This window comes from Thunnus albacares, chromosome 12 (genome assembly GCF_914725855.1).
Source record: "Thunnus albacares chromosome 12, fThuAlb1.1, whole genome shotgun sequence".
In the NCBI taxonomy this organism is placed as follows: Eukaryota; Metazoa; Chordata; class Actinopteri; order Scombriformes; family Scombridae; genus Thunnus; species Thunnus albacares.
In genome coordinates, this window is record NC_058117.1 from 23355224 (window position 1) to 23371960 (window position 16737).

At 41.2% G+C, this 16737-nt stretch overlaps 1 protein-coding gene across 2 annotated transcripts in view; it reads right to left on the minus strand.

Moving 5' to 3' along the window:
* The window catches only part of gnal (guanine nucleotide binding protein (G protein), alpha activating activity polypeptide, olfactory type), a 45626-nt gene that overhangs the window by 3314 nt on the left and 25575 nt on the right, over positions 1–16737 (minus strand). For both annotated transcript variants that reach the window (XM_044368280.1, XM_044368281.1), the window contains exons 6-11: positions 3454–3508; positions 3271–3344; positions 1684–1742; positions 1347–1467; positions 283–413; positions 123–190 (exon numbers count right to left, since the gene is read on the minus strand). In XM_044368280.1, coding sequence (XP_044224215.1) covers positions 123–190; positions 283–413; positions 1347–1467; positions 1684–1742; positions 3271–3344; positions 3454–3508 — 508 coding nt within the window. The remainder of the gene's footprint in view (positions 1–122; positions 191–282; positions 414–1346; positions 1468–1683; positions 1743–3270; positions 3345–3453; positions 3509–16737) is intronic.

Below are 16737 nucleotides of genomic sequence, written 5' to 3' on the forward strand. Positions count from 1 at the left end.
TCCAGCAGCGCTGAGTAAAATAAACTTAAGTTATGAATTAACAGGACGAAGCTAATCATGTTTGGACACTGATTAACTTCAGCTTACTTCAAACGGTCCGAATATACGGCGATATTACTTACAAGAAACTCATCTCGGATGAAGAACTTCGCTCTCGTCACTCTTGGGTCTTCACCAGGTTCAGGAGTTGCTAAAAGAACAACAGAGACACAGTTAAAACGAGCTTACATAAAAAAGGTAATAAGTGTTTTTAATAAATGTGTATCTCAGTGGCACACAAACCTTCATTTGGTATGGTGTAGCGAGCATATTCGGGGAAGTAGTCTTCAATTTTGGATTTTCCAGCTAATACTTTCTCAGCCAGCATGTCCTGCTTGTTCAGGAATAATATGACCGATATAGTACGTAACCATCTGAAAAACAAATCCGCAAAAAACAGCAAACGACATTAAGGAAACAGCATCGGCACCGCGTACAGTCGTCCACAGTATGACTTCACCCCGAGAAAAAAGCTCTGTCGGTGTTTAGATGTGTATAAATACAGGAGGAGAGCGATGAAAGGGTAACCGTGCAAGTGTTTGGATTAAAAACACAGAAATTATGTTGCACAGCTTGTTCGCAGGTGGACGTTTTTTTCATTCATTGAGATGAATAAGTTCAGTACAATGGCTGAAAGAACTGCTCCTTCTAACTTCAGTAAAGTTTATAATGCAGATGGAGCTGAAAAGATAAAGTAAGACTGTTTTAAATCTTATGATATGGCCTGTTGAAAATAGAATCCAACTGATGTATTTAAAGGACGGGCTCACAAATATTCAAGTCTTAAAACAACAGTCGGGCGTCCATATGAACGTTGAAACAGGTTTTGCTCGCTGTCATCATTCCTCCTGTACATACTGAACATTAGAAGATCCGACTGTGATTATAAATTAAGTGACGGGGGACAAAATCACAGTCAAGTTCGTCTGATTGAGTGGAGGGAATTTGGCACTAAAAAGGCCGTAACGTTGAGAGATATGAGAAGATTTGACTCATTTGGACGGCTGAAGCCTCAAATTAGGTTTACAGAATTAGCATTGTACTTCTCTAAATAATTATTATTCATTTTAATGTCAGGACGTGTCTAGAGAAGGATGACTTGAAACCACCGGGCCGGCGTGTTAATCAGTTTGAATTAAAACCTTCAATCGAAACACCAGACCAGTGATTCGGATTCAACATTCTGCAGACATCAAACCACCTGGATGTTTCTTCGCAGACAATAAACAATAAAACAAAGTATGAATGACCTCAAGGACCTAAAATAAACTACTCGGCTCAAACTTTATTCAAACTTTCAGACACACCTGTTGTTCCAAATACTGCGGAAGAGGTCCAGGGCTTCCCGTAGCCTGTTGGTGTTATTGTCTTCCCTTATTACCATGTTGTAGCTGCTGCTGGCCACCACGAAGATGATAGCAGTGACGTCTGGAGGGAGAGCAGAGGGAAACTGAAATCAGAGCAGCTCTCTGACATCACACATTTGTGTAGCAAATAAGCCAGAAAAAAAAAAAAAAAAAAAAAAGGAGGTGACACCGGAGACGGACGAGATGTGACAGGAGGAGAACGTGTTTCTGGTTTGAGGACGTACGACGTGGCTATTTGAAGGAAAACAAGAACAAAAAAAAAGGCTGAAAGTCTCACCGTTAAAGCACTGGATCCATTTTCTCCTTTCATCTCTCTGGCCTCCAACATCAAACATGCTGTGGAGGAGACAAAATACTGGGTCAGGCTGAGACACAACAACACACTCACCGCTGCCCTCTTGTGGTCAAAGAGTTCACATCTCTGGTGGGACGGGGGACTGAGGACGTCAGGTACATATTGTACTGGAGTTGGCCTAAAACAAGCTGGTTTTATTTTTAACGATTATTCAAAAGAAAATTGTCACATCTGATTGGTTTTTTTTTCTATTTTTGAGCTCAATCTGCTCCTGGTTTCAGGTCTGTCTTGGTGAAATAAAAGTCTCAAACCTGGAAATAATAAATAATATGTATAACAGCACCCACGCAGTACCCTGTCTGACCCTGCTTGGATGTTTGGAAGTCATCAAAGCTAAATGATGAAAAACGCACACCCAAAGGGAAGTCATGTCCCAGAGCTTTTTTTATCAATCATTCAGGATGATATAATTTGATACAAAGACCCATTTCAGATGGTAGAATAAGTCTGTTGTGTCTGCGATTTTTGCAGAAGTGGGTCATCTCATCTGACATCATCAAAGCAGTTACAAAACATTTACTCTAACCTTTATTGGCTGCTCTTATAACTGCAACCAATGGTCAATAACTTTTCAGCTGGCTCAGACGAGTCACAACGGTTCACCGCAGAGGATTAATTTTACATTTTAGGCATTTAGCTGACGTTCATTTACGCGTCAGCTTCCCGCCGCCGAGCAGGTTTGCGGGATTCGGTGTTTTGTTCGAGGACACGTTTAAGGGGTTTACGAACTTTATGACATTTGAGGCTCTTAACACAAGCCCAAATATAGCAATTACACCCAAGAGGGCATTCTTAACTGGGATTATTGGTACGATAGTGATGCAAGAAGTGGGCATAGAAGTGGGGGAGTCTGGGAGTTTTTAACCACACTAAAAAATTCTCACACATTTGTATTATCCTTGCATGTAGCCTGTTATAATAAAATCGGTCTTTGTGCCGTAACTAAAGCTAACAATAGATTTAATTAATTAATAATTAACTAACTCTGAAAATTATATTCAATTTCAGTGATATAAAATAGAAATAACACTTTATTTACATTTCAGAAAACAAATCAAAAAATGAACTAAGAGTAAAATAATAAAAAATAAAGTAAAATAAAAATAGCATCACGCAAGACAGTTTTACAGTTTAGTCACCAAAAATCCATTCTGGCCTCACTGCCCTTTGCTAAATTGGCTCTGATTGATGTTCAATTGCAGCATCTTTTTATTAGATTACTATAATGACACTTAGTCATCTGTAAATACAAATATTATTTTATGTTCTTTCCCCCCAAAACATATAAAAGAGGGTGAGTAGGTATATTTTTCAGCTCTGAGTAGTGTCTGCAGAGCCTCTTCTAGGTTAGAGGATGTATTTTTTTTCAGTTGCTAACGTGCAAGTTGGTTACCAAAGAGTCGGTGTAACGAGAAATTAACAGTGATTTGATTTCATTTCTGAGAATTATTAGCACGGATGGCGGCGTCGGCATCATGTGTCTATGACTGAGTGAAAGCCGAGACTTACTGAAAGTTCACTTTGTCTACTTGGAACCTCGTCTCGAAAATCCCTGAAGTTAACACTCGGCAGCGTAGCAGATCCTGAAAAAAACAACAACACAGAAACAGAAGAATCCAGATCAGAAAAAAACGATCAAGATTTTAAGAGGTGATTTACAAACTTTCTAAACACATTAACAGGAGGACTGACCTGGTCCGTTGGTGTGTAGTCGCTCTGTCTTACAGAGTCAATTCTGTCCAGGAAACTGCGAAGACAGAAACACAACAGATTTAGATTTTGCATTAAACTTCATCCGTTTATCAGGAACACTGAAGTTATTCAGATTCAACAACAAGAAACAATTCAATGTCATCACATATGAAAACTAAGGAATTAATGAGATTTGTCTCCGTAAATACTGATTTCTATAAACAATTTTATAAGCCAGACAAACTGAATCAACAACAGACAAACCGACTGATAAACAGTGAGCCTTGGTTCATCTCTCACAAACCAAAATCCACTTTCACAATACACCAATCTGAAAACAAACACATCCATTCACTGCAAATACAACACAAACCTTCAAATCTGATCACATGTGGCCTCCATCATGCATTAAAACCATCTCATGTGCAGCGCCCGTTCGACATTTAGACGTTCATGTGAGCTACAGTGAATGCTGCAAGTGGCGGCCGCCATGTCTGACTCCCTGTAGAGGCTCTGTACTGTAGGCCGGTGCTGAGGCGGCTGATCGCCACAAGAGGGCAGGGCTGCTCAGTCTGGGCTATTTTGGTCTGTCTCTAGCCAGAGTGATTACATAAGGCGGTTATTGTGGAGGTTAGACAGCTTGCTGTTGCCGTCTCTTCACTACTGAGAGCATGTGCAGCGGTAGCAGCAGCAGCAGCAGCAGCAGCAGCAGTAGCAGCTGGGCCTCTCTGCAGCACAGCAGGCAGGCTCAGGACACCGAGGCTGGGGACACACGGTCACACAGGCCCCTGGATGGTACAGTTAAAAGACTAACACTGCCAGTTTTAGAACCAGAATGCATATAAACTAAACAAAAAGATGCATTACTGGTCTTCTATGGAAATAACCCTTTGAAAAGGTTTTTGATGCGATTGTTCACATTAAGCATACGTCAATAAAATGCTTTACAGATGGCCAAATATGAATTTATAACATTCAATAGGCCTCTTCAGTATGTTTTAGGGCATTTAGCTTTCAGTTACCACGAGAGCAACAGTGGACCACAACCAGGGTTAGAAATTAACAGAGGCCCAAAGCAAAAATGCCCTTGAAAATAGTAGTGGTACAAATATGTTTGCCAGCACGAAATGCAAATGTGTTACTCTCAAAAAAGGACCTAAATACCCTTAAAAGTCATATAAAGGCGGCAAAAAATACAGAAGTTTGTTACCCTTCTTAATATTTAAATGAAAATCAGGCTCAGCATAGTCCAATACGAGGAGAGAATAGTACAACATACATTTTCTATAAGGAAATATTAAAGCAAGTAATTAGAGGAGCTAAAAGGTGCATCAGGTATTTCTTAAGGAGAAGAGTACAGCTATACAGGACACAGATGAGGCTACTGTATCTAACCATCGTTCATTTTTCACCCAAACTGTCTGTGGCTTCAGGATGTCACAAGACAGTCGACATGGCTGCAGAACACAAGAAACCTGATGCACATAAGATTAGTAGTCAGGGTTCAGGTTGCTGTATAGTTTCAGCCAGAGATGGCTTGCTAGTTAATTTTCAATACAGCCCAGCCCTCCCCCCAAAAAAAAGAAAGTAGCACATCTAACACACCCATCTGGACTTAAATAACAGAATGAATGCTCCATTATGAAGCATTAGATAACAGAGACACCGCTCATGTGCTCTGACAACAATGTTTTCATCACACCGACTTTATTTCTGCCTCACACAGTCCACACAAAAGGAGAAGTGAGGCTATTTCTGAAAGAGCACTCGACTTTCTCACACAAAGTTCATACAGTAGACCAGACATAACACATACAGTATGGAGGACGGGGAGGGAGCTGTTAAAATCTATTTTCACAACCAAATTTGATGCTTTCGAGAAAATATTGATATGAAATAAACGTCGGTCAAATCAGCCGGTTTGATATCGAAACTTATATGTACTGATTAGGTATACAAATCATTATTACACTAATGATTGATCATTTTATGGATTAATTAAATGTTCAGCTTTTAAAATGTAGGGAAAAAAAGATGACAAACGCCCATCACATGTTACCACAGATTAAAATGACACCTAAAAATAGCTTATTTATTATTTTAGTGCACACTCCACTCTGTACTTATTAACCAGATAAGGTATGCGGGCCAAGTCATCTCCATGGGGTGATCAGTCTGGTCCAGAGGTCTAATCCAGAATGTAAAATTCCCACAATTCTTTTCTGGCCAGAAGAGGAGGAGTCCAGACTTCGTCTTTAACTTACAACCCACCTGACCTTTGAACAGTTGTTACTTTTTGGCCAGACAGCAAGTCAGAGATGATGAACTTCTTACAATTTAACCCTGTCTTGAACTTTGACCTCTCTGGAGACGCCTAAACGTGAACATTGAAGACCACTTGTTTTGATGAACGCGTGGTCGTATTTTTTGCATCTCATGAAGACATGTTTGTGTGCCACAAGCGCATTATGCTGGCGATAGAGGGCAGTAACGCATAACAACAGTTGGTGGCGCTCTACAGCGTAGCGACCGAGACCGGCAGCCCATGTTAACAACGCAGGTTTCCCAAACATTCACAACAAGGCTTTTTAAATGTTTTCTGAAGCAGGAAATGCATTTAAAATGTATGTTCAGTGTTATTGAATGAGGGCTGCAACTAATGTGTTCTTCTCTGTTAATTGTTTGATCTATAAAATGTCAAAAAGTAGTAAAAAATGTCCACCGCAGATTCCTAAGACCCAATGTGATGTCATCAAATAGCTTGTTGTATCAGCTTTAACCTCCCCTATATCTAAACCTGTATATAAAACCTATTAAGATATTCAGCCAATCATCACGCAAGACAAAAATAAATCAGCAGATTCTCATGATTGTCTTGTTGAAAATAGGAAATATTTGGTATTTGTGCTTCAAAAAACTAAAACTGTTTCTCATCACTATATGTTTCAAGCACTACTGTATAATAGATACTATACACATCATCTTTACATAAAGACAAATACACTAATCTGACATCAACTCAGCAGCATGGATAAATAAAATGATCTATTTAAAAAGGTAGTGCTTCACTGGAACCAAGACACAAACCTGCAAACCCATCAGACTGTATCTGTGAAAAAAATCACTCACACAGACACAAACACACACAAAAACATAAGCAAAACCAATCTCCAGCTTTTGCCCCATCACTGCAACAATGCAGGAGTATTTTTAGTCAGCCTTCCTTGCAGAAACCTAGCTAGGTTATAATTACTGAGCGCTTTGTGACTGCCATGTGACAGAAGTACTATTGGTAGAGCACTGGAGAGCCAAATATAGTCCTCGTACCCAGCAAGAAAAAAGAACAAGGGTCCTGGATCCAGGAAAAAAAAAAAAAAAAAAACGGCAAAAAAGATAACATTGATTATGGAGTGGCCGTCCAGATAATGCCTTATCAAAAGGTTTAGGTGCAGTTTTCAGTGACTACAGCTGTTCTGGTCGAGTGCTACAAATAGACGAGCTGGGTTTCATGTCCAGGGAAATCTGTGGTTTGTGTTGGTTTCTTCAATTTCCTCCCTACTGGCATCAGAGATCTTTATGGATGTGGTCATTCTATGCAAATTTGTGGATTTGAGGGATAACAGGCCGCCGGTTTTTCCACTCGGTTATTAATGTGTCCGCAGCATACAGATATAAAAATTATGATTTATAATTTGTTATGATTTTGTTTCCACTTTTTGTGCTTTGTTTTTTTTTCTGTTCGGAGTCTGTTCACAGTCTGTGAACTGTCAAACCACATACATCCAGTGGTAGTTTCTTGTTTACCCCACATCAAGAGACATTTTTACTTTCATTTCATGACTGTTCATATGGTTTCTTCTTCATCGGATGGTTGAATTATAAAAAAAAATCCACTACTATTTTGTCTATTACAGTCCCTCTCTTTCTGTCTGCAGGGCTGGGTTGTCTCTGTATTTAGCCAAAACACATTGTACTCATCTTGCGGGCCAGTCTGTGTTGCTATGTATAGGCTTTGTTGTGGACAGTATCACTTGACTTGGCCTGGTCTTTCTGTGTTTGTTGGCCTCATCTTTCCATAAAACACAGACACAAGCATGAATACACACAGCCAGAACCTCACCCCCATACACACACACACACACACACACACACACACACACACACACACACCAATATGTTGAGGGACAGTTGATGCTGGGGGGCCTCAGGCCTCAGCCCCACGTGGTCCAGGTCACATGTTGCTGCCCATTGAGCAGAAAGGGGGTAGAGGGAAGATGATGGTGGTGGTGGTGGTGGTGGTGGTGGTAGTGGAGAGGCGGGGGCATTAAAACACTTCATACTGGGGCTCGGGGACATGGGTCACCCAGCTCTACAGGGGCTTCATCCTGAACCAGAGCACTGATACAAGCTCTTAGGTCGCTTTCAGAGAGCCACAACAAACAAATAAACAAACAAAGCCTAAAAACAAATAAAGCTACAAACAAGAACTCGCAAAGAAACGAGCAAACAAGCAAAGCAGAGATGATTTTGATTTCATTGAAACATTGTAATTTGTGCCAAAATAAACTGTATGCATGAGACAAGACACGTTCAAAAAACCCAAGAGTCACTTGAGAACATGTGAAAAGAAAGTGAAAACTTGCAACTGGGGAAAAAAAAAAAAAGTCCCACAGACTCCAACAGACAGGCAACCTTCACACCAACCAACAGCGCCCAGCCTCATGTGCTCATTTGATAATTGGGTTGACTTTTTACAAATAGTGGAGCTTCTTTAATTAGCAGTGCAGAGGATCCAATCAATAGTTTCCATATTTTGAGCCGCTCAGGCCAGCATAATGGACTTTCACTTTAGTCTCCGGCTGCCTGGTGACAGCGCTTTAAAAACTCACTGCTGAACACGGCAGCAGCAAACATCACACTGTTTCTAGCAAGTAACGCTTCATTTAAATGTTTTGGTTTTGGGCCTGTACATATATTACTGTATTGTATATTTACTGTAGTTCAGTTGTAGTTTATGTTTATTTTGCCATGATTTAAGAGAGCTATTTAACATAATAATCCATGGTATTTATTTGGAATAAGTCACAGATGACTGACGGAAAACTAATAGTGCTCAGCGTCACCGGACTGACCACACTAGAGGACAAACACATGATCTGTGGGAAGTGCAAAAACTGAAACATGACAAGCAACAGCAATGACTGCCTGTTACTAAACTTTACATGACTTAACATGACACTAGATAAATACATTTAAAACTAAACATAAAAAATCCTGAATCATAATTTTAAATTTTGCGGCTAGGGCTCCAACTAACAACTAACTAACTTTTTCATTATCAATTCATCTGCTGATATATTTATCTAGTCATAATTTTGTCTATAAAATATCAGGAAGTAACAAAAGAGAAGGTTTTGTCAGTCCCAAACCCCTCGATATTTAATGTAAAACAAAAAAAAACAGAAATAATTAGCAAATCCTCACGCTGAAGAAGCTCGAAACAGATGATATTTGGTATTTTTTGCTTGAAAAATGACTAAACCGCTTAATTAACTATGAAAACAGTTGCCAATTAATCGACTAATCCATTAATTGTTTCAGCTCTACTTTTCATACTTTCATATTCGTATTAATCCTATGTCTGTCAAACAAACTGTAATCTAATATTTCAATCCGAGAACTTTAACTTCATGCTTCATCTGTCTTCTTCTGTTACAAAACACATCCAGTATCCTAACACAACCAGCTGCACTACACAGCTCATCACATAACACAGACTGTCAGAAGTATTGAGCTGGTACAGCACACGGAGCCACGTGCGGCAGCGGCAGCGGCAGCGCACACACACACACACATACACACATTAAAAAAAAAAAGAAAAAAAAAAAAAAAGAAAGTGAAGGTGGAGCTGTGCAGGATCCTGGTCACCTGGTGGAAAGATCTGAGCCCTGGGTTCAACTCATCCATCCAAACAGGAACACTGTGCAGTTTGGGAGATGGATCTGAAACTAGACAAATCCATCAACGGCTCAGTGGGTACTTCCTAAATATAGGAGCAAGAACGGAGACACTCCTGAAAGTCAAACCAAATCTTGTGTAAACAAAAGTGCCTGCTTTATCTCAAGGCCGCCAATTCGCCTTCCAGGGCCACATCAAGTCATGGTTTTGAAAGGTGTTGTATAAAAATGTAAAATACATTGTAATGCCCTTTTGTCTCTGTTCAACGTCTACGTGGACCATTACATTACCACTGCTTAAAAATAGACTCAGCCCCCAAAATTCAGTGTTTAAGGCATAGCGGGGCCTGATGTGGAGCTCCCGAACTACAGTTCTCACAGTGAAATTGACTTATGGGTTCCTCTAAAATAATACTGAAGCCTAACATCAATACACTATCTGTCAGCTACTGAATTAGTCTGCGCCAAAAATAGAAAACCAAGTAAAAATAGTCTAATCAACAATATCGAGCAGGGGTTTCAATTCTCTCGCCCCGTAAACAACCGCGGCCTCCCATGTCAAATTAGTTGTTCCGCTTGCAAAGTCAACCGGTGACCCAGTGAAAATGAGCTTTTCCTCTTTTCCCCTAATCAAAAGTCGATAACCAATGACTAATATCAGACAGGGGGGGCGGGGGGGGGGGGGGGGGTCTACAGTATCAGTGCAGATTGCATAAGCTTGAGCTCAAGCTGTACCAGCTAAACAGGGGCGACGGGTAGAAATTAACAAAATAGACACAGGGGGATTGAAATTCTCTGTTTAAAAGCACAAATTTCCCTCTAAATCTTTTTATTATATAATTATTTATTGATGTTAAACATGAAACACATCATCTCTGCTGAATGAAATAAATCCAGAACTCGAGCTGCGAGGGGCCTGCTGCGTGTGCCTATTTGTGTAGTTCACAAACCGGCCTCCGGGTGGCATCCCTTCGCTCCTGCTGCACACAGACACTCTTCCACACTGACCCTGCCTGCTTTTAGCAGCTGGGTTCCCATGGCAACCCCAGTCGGTCCATACCACTCCTCTCTCTCTCTCTCTCTCTTTTTCTATCTCCCCGTCTCTTCCTAAGCCAGGCTACACTTGTATCCTTCCATTCCCAGACTCTCCCATACATCAACACAAAGCAGAAGCATGCTCTGTGCTAGCTTTCCGCAGTGTATGTGTGTCAGTGTGTGTGTGTGTGTGTGTGTGTGTGTGTGTGTGTGTGTGGTGGGAGGGCAAAGCAAATTTAGGCTTATGAAGACAGATTATTTTAGAGTGCCACCATCTCAAGCACATAACCAAAAATAAGTCACATTTTCACAGAAGGGGGGAGGAATGTAATGTGTACTGTATAGCATATAAAAAGACACACAAGTTATATGTTACTGTCACAACCCGACAGGCGCAGTTGTGATAAATTAAGACGGGGGTTATACGAGTTGAGAGCTGAACAGTGGGGATAATTGATAAGGATGTTACAAGTCATGGAGCAGTCAATAGGAGTCCCGTGAGATGGGCCTGGCCACCCTAATGCACACTGGAAAATGACACTTTATGGCCAAAGTGGTAACTGCTAAAACCGTGACGGCTTTGTAAAAAAAAAAAAAAAAAAAAAAGTCCAAAAGTAATTCACTCCTTCATTAGGAGACGACTCAGGTTCAAGCTCACAGCAGCTTTATGCGCTGCCGGGATGCAGCTAGTGTACAAATCACCAGGCCGGTTTCCTCTGTCGTCTCTGTGATGCCAGCAGATCAAGGGAACGTGATTGGAGGTGATTTGATGCGTTGGTGATTAGTGGGATATCTATGCAGAGTAATGAGTGTACGGTGTAGCTGCTTTGCAAGTGAACAGGTGAGAGCAGGGTCAGAGGACGCACACAGGTAGCACAGATAATACCAGCAGATCCTCGGAGAAATAGTATTAATCTTAATTTTAGAGCTGAAACTAATTTAATCATTATCGAATAGATAGAAAAGATTAGTCTTTTGCTCGATAAAATGTCAGAAAATGGTGAAAAATGTTGATAACTGTTTCCCAAAACCTCAAGTGACGTCCTCCAATGTCTTGTTTTGTCCTGACCGACAGTCAACAACTCAAACATAGTCAGTTTACTGTCACTGAAGACTCAAGAAACCAGAAAATATTCACATCAGAGAAGCTGGAACAAGAGAGAGTTGCAGATCCGTTTTCTGTCAATCAACTAATCAATTAATCGTCGCAGTTCTACTTAATTTGTTATTTGGTGAAATTAAATCCTGAGCTGATTTACCACCACTTTCTGAATATCCTGGACTATAAGTAGCAGACCAAACACAATATCTAGAAATAAAGGTGGTACGAATTTCATTTGTTATTAAATGATTGAATTTGTTTGCTATTAGAATCAATCAATCAGCATTAACGTCATCTAAGACAACAGCTGTTTGTTGTTTTTTTTTTTACTATGAGAGCTCTTTGAAAGAGTAGGATGACATCACAGTACGTCTGCTGTGGGTTTACAGATATTACGGTAAACAATTAATACTTTTCAGTCAAAATCAGGAAGGGAATCAAAACTCAAAAAGTACACAGTTTTGACTATTTTCAGTATTGATTCATCTTATTTTTGTTCGGTTACTTCCTCAATGTGAAAAATACCCATCATAGTTTTCTAAAGCTCAAGATGATGTCATTTTATCTGACCAACAGTCAAAAACCAAAATATTTTCATCACATAAAACAAAGAAAAGCACAATTTAAGGAGGAAATGTTTTGTATTTCTGCTCAAAAACTGCCTTAAATTATGAATTGACTATCAAAACAGTTGCACATAATTTTCTGCGGATGGACTACTGGATTAAATGTTTCAGCTCTTGTTTCCAGTGTTTAGATACAGAAAGACAAATTAGAAACTAACATGCACAAAGGGACATGTAAGTACATTACGCCTTTGTTTAACCCGTTGCAGCTGTAAAAACAGATCAGGTGTGGACAGAATTACATTTCTAAATAAATATTGCTTTAAGGCCCAGTATCACTGAGAAGAACCACAAACGCATACAAAGAGGAACCGGATGCTCCTCTTACATAACATATTCTCTTGTCAGGACGCTTTTGAGACGGGGTCCAAATCTCTTTGGTGGGTGTCAGTATGGAGAAACTGCAGAAACCCGACCAAACCGCCGAACCGAAGGCTTGCGCCGGAGCCAGATGTTTACTTAAGTTAGCCTCCGAGCTACCTCCTTCAGCCTGGCCCTGATGAAACACCCAACAGCTCAAACTGTCTAGGCAAACAAACCTCTGTGACAGAAAAATATAAAAGCTTTCTATAAATAGCTCTGTGACCCGCTCTGACCACATTCCACAGGAGGTGAAAGTTGAGGCTTGTTTGACTAGTGGCCGAGGTGGAGGGAGACCTTTTGCCTGGGTGTGGCTGGTCACTGCTAACTGCTAGCCTCCATGCTAGCCAGGGCCAACAAGAAGCTACACAAACCTGAGCTTCAACAACAACCAGGGCCAAAACACTGAGCAGACGAGGGTTTGAAATCCCCCCCCCCCCCCCCCCCCAACTCCCCCTCCTCCCTCCACCCCCCATGTGATACAAAACATGCTAATGTCAGTGCTAACACACGTGGTCATGTGCTTTTTTTTTTTTTGATGGATTCTGCATGGCTCCGAGTCTGCTGTTGCTCACTCTTGATAGGCCGGCTTGGCAGCAACAGGGAGAGAGTGTGGAGCTGGGAGCCCCTGTCATGATTAGACAGCAAAATGTCTCCTCGCGTGTCAAACCCCGCTTTGATCAATTCAGCTCCCACCCCCCACCCCCCACCCCTCCTCGTCTCTAGCAGTGGAAGAAATGGTTGAGCTGTGTATGTGTGTGTGTGTGTGTGTGTGTGTGTGTGTAGTAGGGGGAGACAGAGCGAGCAGGAAAGCATATGGGTGCATTCATACACTCGCGATGATGTGTTTTATGTCGGGGCATTAAGAAAAGAGAAGGTATGGCCAGGCAGTGCGTAGTCGCTCATACACGCACACAAACACACAAAGCCAACAACACAGAGGCGTTTTGTGTCTCACCTTCTGCTACTGACCTTCCCTTTGTTTACAGCGCATTGCCGGGATACTCCCTTTGATTCGGCTGCGCACACGTGACCCTCCGCCAGTTTCTGCTCTGCAGTGCTGCTGCTAAAAATAGCCTCAGCTTGCCCTGGCTCCACAGCTAGTTTACATAAGCTCTAAGGGGGGTGGGGGTGGGAGGGGGGTGGAAGGGGAGGGGGAGAAAAGGGAGCGACAGAGGGGGGGGGGGGAGAGAGGAGGGGGAGCCTCAGTGAAGAGAGAGAGAGAGAGAGAGAGAGAGGGAGAGGAGGAGGAGGAGGAGGAGGAGGAGGAGGAGGAGGAGGGTCTATGGACGACCATTCCACAATCTCTGAGCAGGGAACCTGCAGCGCCACTGCTGTCCTCCAGCAGTCTGTGCCTTTACACTCCTGGTCAACAGCAGGGTGTGTGTGTGTGTGTGTGTGTGTGTATATGTGTGTGTGTGTGTGTGTGTGTGTGTGTGTGTGTGTGTGTATGTGAGAGAGAGAGAGAGAGAGAGAGAGGGAAAGGTATGTGTGTGTGTGTATGTAGTCGGCACACAGTAACAGACTCGCAGATATCCGCCATTCACTAGCCTCGCTCTGTGTCTCTGTCTGTCCTTTAAAATGGACGCACATTTGAACCCAAAAATAAAAATCTATTTATAGCTACAATTCCCCTTCTTTAAGTGGAACATAAATTCCCTTTTTTTTTTTTCTCCTCTGCAACACGGCTCATGTTAAAGATCAGAGAGACTGAACCAACAATTAAAACGGCACAAAAACAATTGAAACGTGACACCATTTTGCTCATTTGATATATGTATAAACACAAAAACTGAAAGTTTGTTTATAGGAAAAAGGAGCCTCATACTTTGCATTTTGACAGATTTACATTTTAGACATACTACTGAAAATATATATCTTTTTTTTTTTTTTTTTTCCATCCAGCAGTGCAGTCTTTCAAATATGATTCAACTCATTGACTAAACTGAATACGGGGCTGCTCAGAGCCTCTGGTCTCTAGAAACAAAATAAAAACACAGTGGCAGTGTAGCTAATCTTGTGATATGTAGCATGCTATGCTGGGCAGCTTTAGGCTGTCTTAACTGTTTCCAAATGCCCGGGCAGGCTGAGAGATTTTCTAGACTCAACATCCACAATTTTAACTTCCAACAACATCCACAGTACTTCTATTACTAAAAAAATAAAACACCTACCTAATGGACAGAAAAAAGCCATTAACAGTTACAGTAGCGTCTTACTGTTAAACGTTAAATAACGCCCTGTTTGTAAAAAAAAAAAAAGGTTTACACTTTGGAAAAGGCTTCATATGGGGAACGACATGTGTTCTCATGTGTTCTGCAACATCCTCTCTGCCGTCGCTTTCAGGCCTCAAGAGAGGGCTGAATAGACAGACGGAGAGAAAGAGAGAGAGAGAGAGAGAGAGAGAGAGAGAGAGAGAGAGAGAGAGAGAGAGAGAGAGTCAGTCAGTCCCACAGGGGGCTCTAACAACCTTAAGGACAGTGGTTTGTGTAGATGGAGTCCCACTGAGTTTCCAGTAGATCAGATTCTACAGTTCAGCTCAAAACCACTCCTTCCTTTTCCTCAGAAATCATGCTCACAATCACACAACGACACACACTCACAGATATATTCAAACACTTGTACACAAACACACACAAACACACACACACACACACACTTCCATAGTGCCCCCTTTGATTATTCCTCAGTCAGCTGACAGCAGGGTCATCTGATTTTAGCAAGCGACACAAAGGTTTTTGTTAATCTGGATTAAGGCTTTTTATGACTACTTTTATGAAGAAAGTACTTATTTCTTACGAAAGGTGTGGTTATGATTGTGATTTGAATTGCGCCATCGTAAATATTTGAGTTCTCATCATTTACTATGTTATTAAAAAGCCTAAAAGCACAGACGTGGAATCTGCTTTTTAAAGAGTTTGTTTACTGGAACTGGATGAAGCACTCAAAAAGTATGAGCATACCAAAAAATAAATAGATATAAACATTAATAGTACAAAATGTATTCAAAAGCACTTTTAAAAATAAAACTGGTGCCGTTTTACAAGCATTGTTTGGGGCATTTTACTTTACTGGCTGCTTTGCAAGAGTTTTCATGTTTCTTTTTTCTCTGTAGCGTTCATTGTTTGATGTGTTGGAGCTGCTGCATAGTGTGACTTCAGCTGTCCACCATTTTTGTTTTAGGACGAGAGTTTATGATACTTCAACTAAAAATGCTGAACCGTTTTTTAACCAATCTTACTTTTCTTACATTTCTCTCTATCACTGCCTCTCTAGTTTCTAGTAAAGAACATTCATTTATCATCATGACCCCTACAGACACAGATTATTTCATATTTTGTGAAAGAGAATCATAAACTCTCAACGTTGCATAAATGATTATTGTGACTTTCCTTACTATGAAAACCCTAAACCGGACAAAACAATAAAGTCCATGAAGGTTTAACACAATTTCAAACGCTGCTCTGACTACGGAAAACAATTGTTTATGTGTTGAAAACAACCTTATCAGTGGAAAAAAAAAAAAAAAAAAAAAAGTTATTACATTGAAATATAACAAACACGCAGATGAGTTCAGACATGTAGGAAACACCAGGAGATAAGAGACGCTTCACAATCAGCCTCATGGACGTCGAATCAGCTCAAACATGAAGAAATCAAGCAACTTAACAGTGACGGAAAAAAGCAGCAGTGACATGCAGCCGGTGTATAAATATCACTCTCTCAGGCTCTTCCGTGAACAGAAGAGGCTCCTTATTGAGGAAAGCCACTGTTTGCGAAGCGTAGCCCCTCTGTTTCTGTAGGCCCTTCAGGGGCCGGGGCTGGCTGACAATGCCGGCCATTCTTAGCACTTTACTGCCCCAGATGACTGTGTCAGTGGCCCCCAGGCTGGTGACAGAGTCCCGTGACCAGCACTACACCCCAGCCCCAACCAGTCTAGGCCGAGAACCAGGCCCCAGCTTTACAGATGTCTATCCGCAGCCCCGGACTCCAGGACTCTGGGACTGCTGGAGACCGCCGGTGTCCCCGTTCCAGCTGTAAAACACCAGCGCTACGTCCATACCTACGACGCTCCTCGCACATTTTAAGAATATGTGATGCAGTGAGTTTAAACCGCTATGAAAACTGCATTAATCTTATCTCGTTTGTTTGATTTATTTAATTAAAAACACAATCTAACTCCATAATTTATCAAGATACTGAA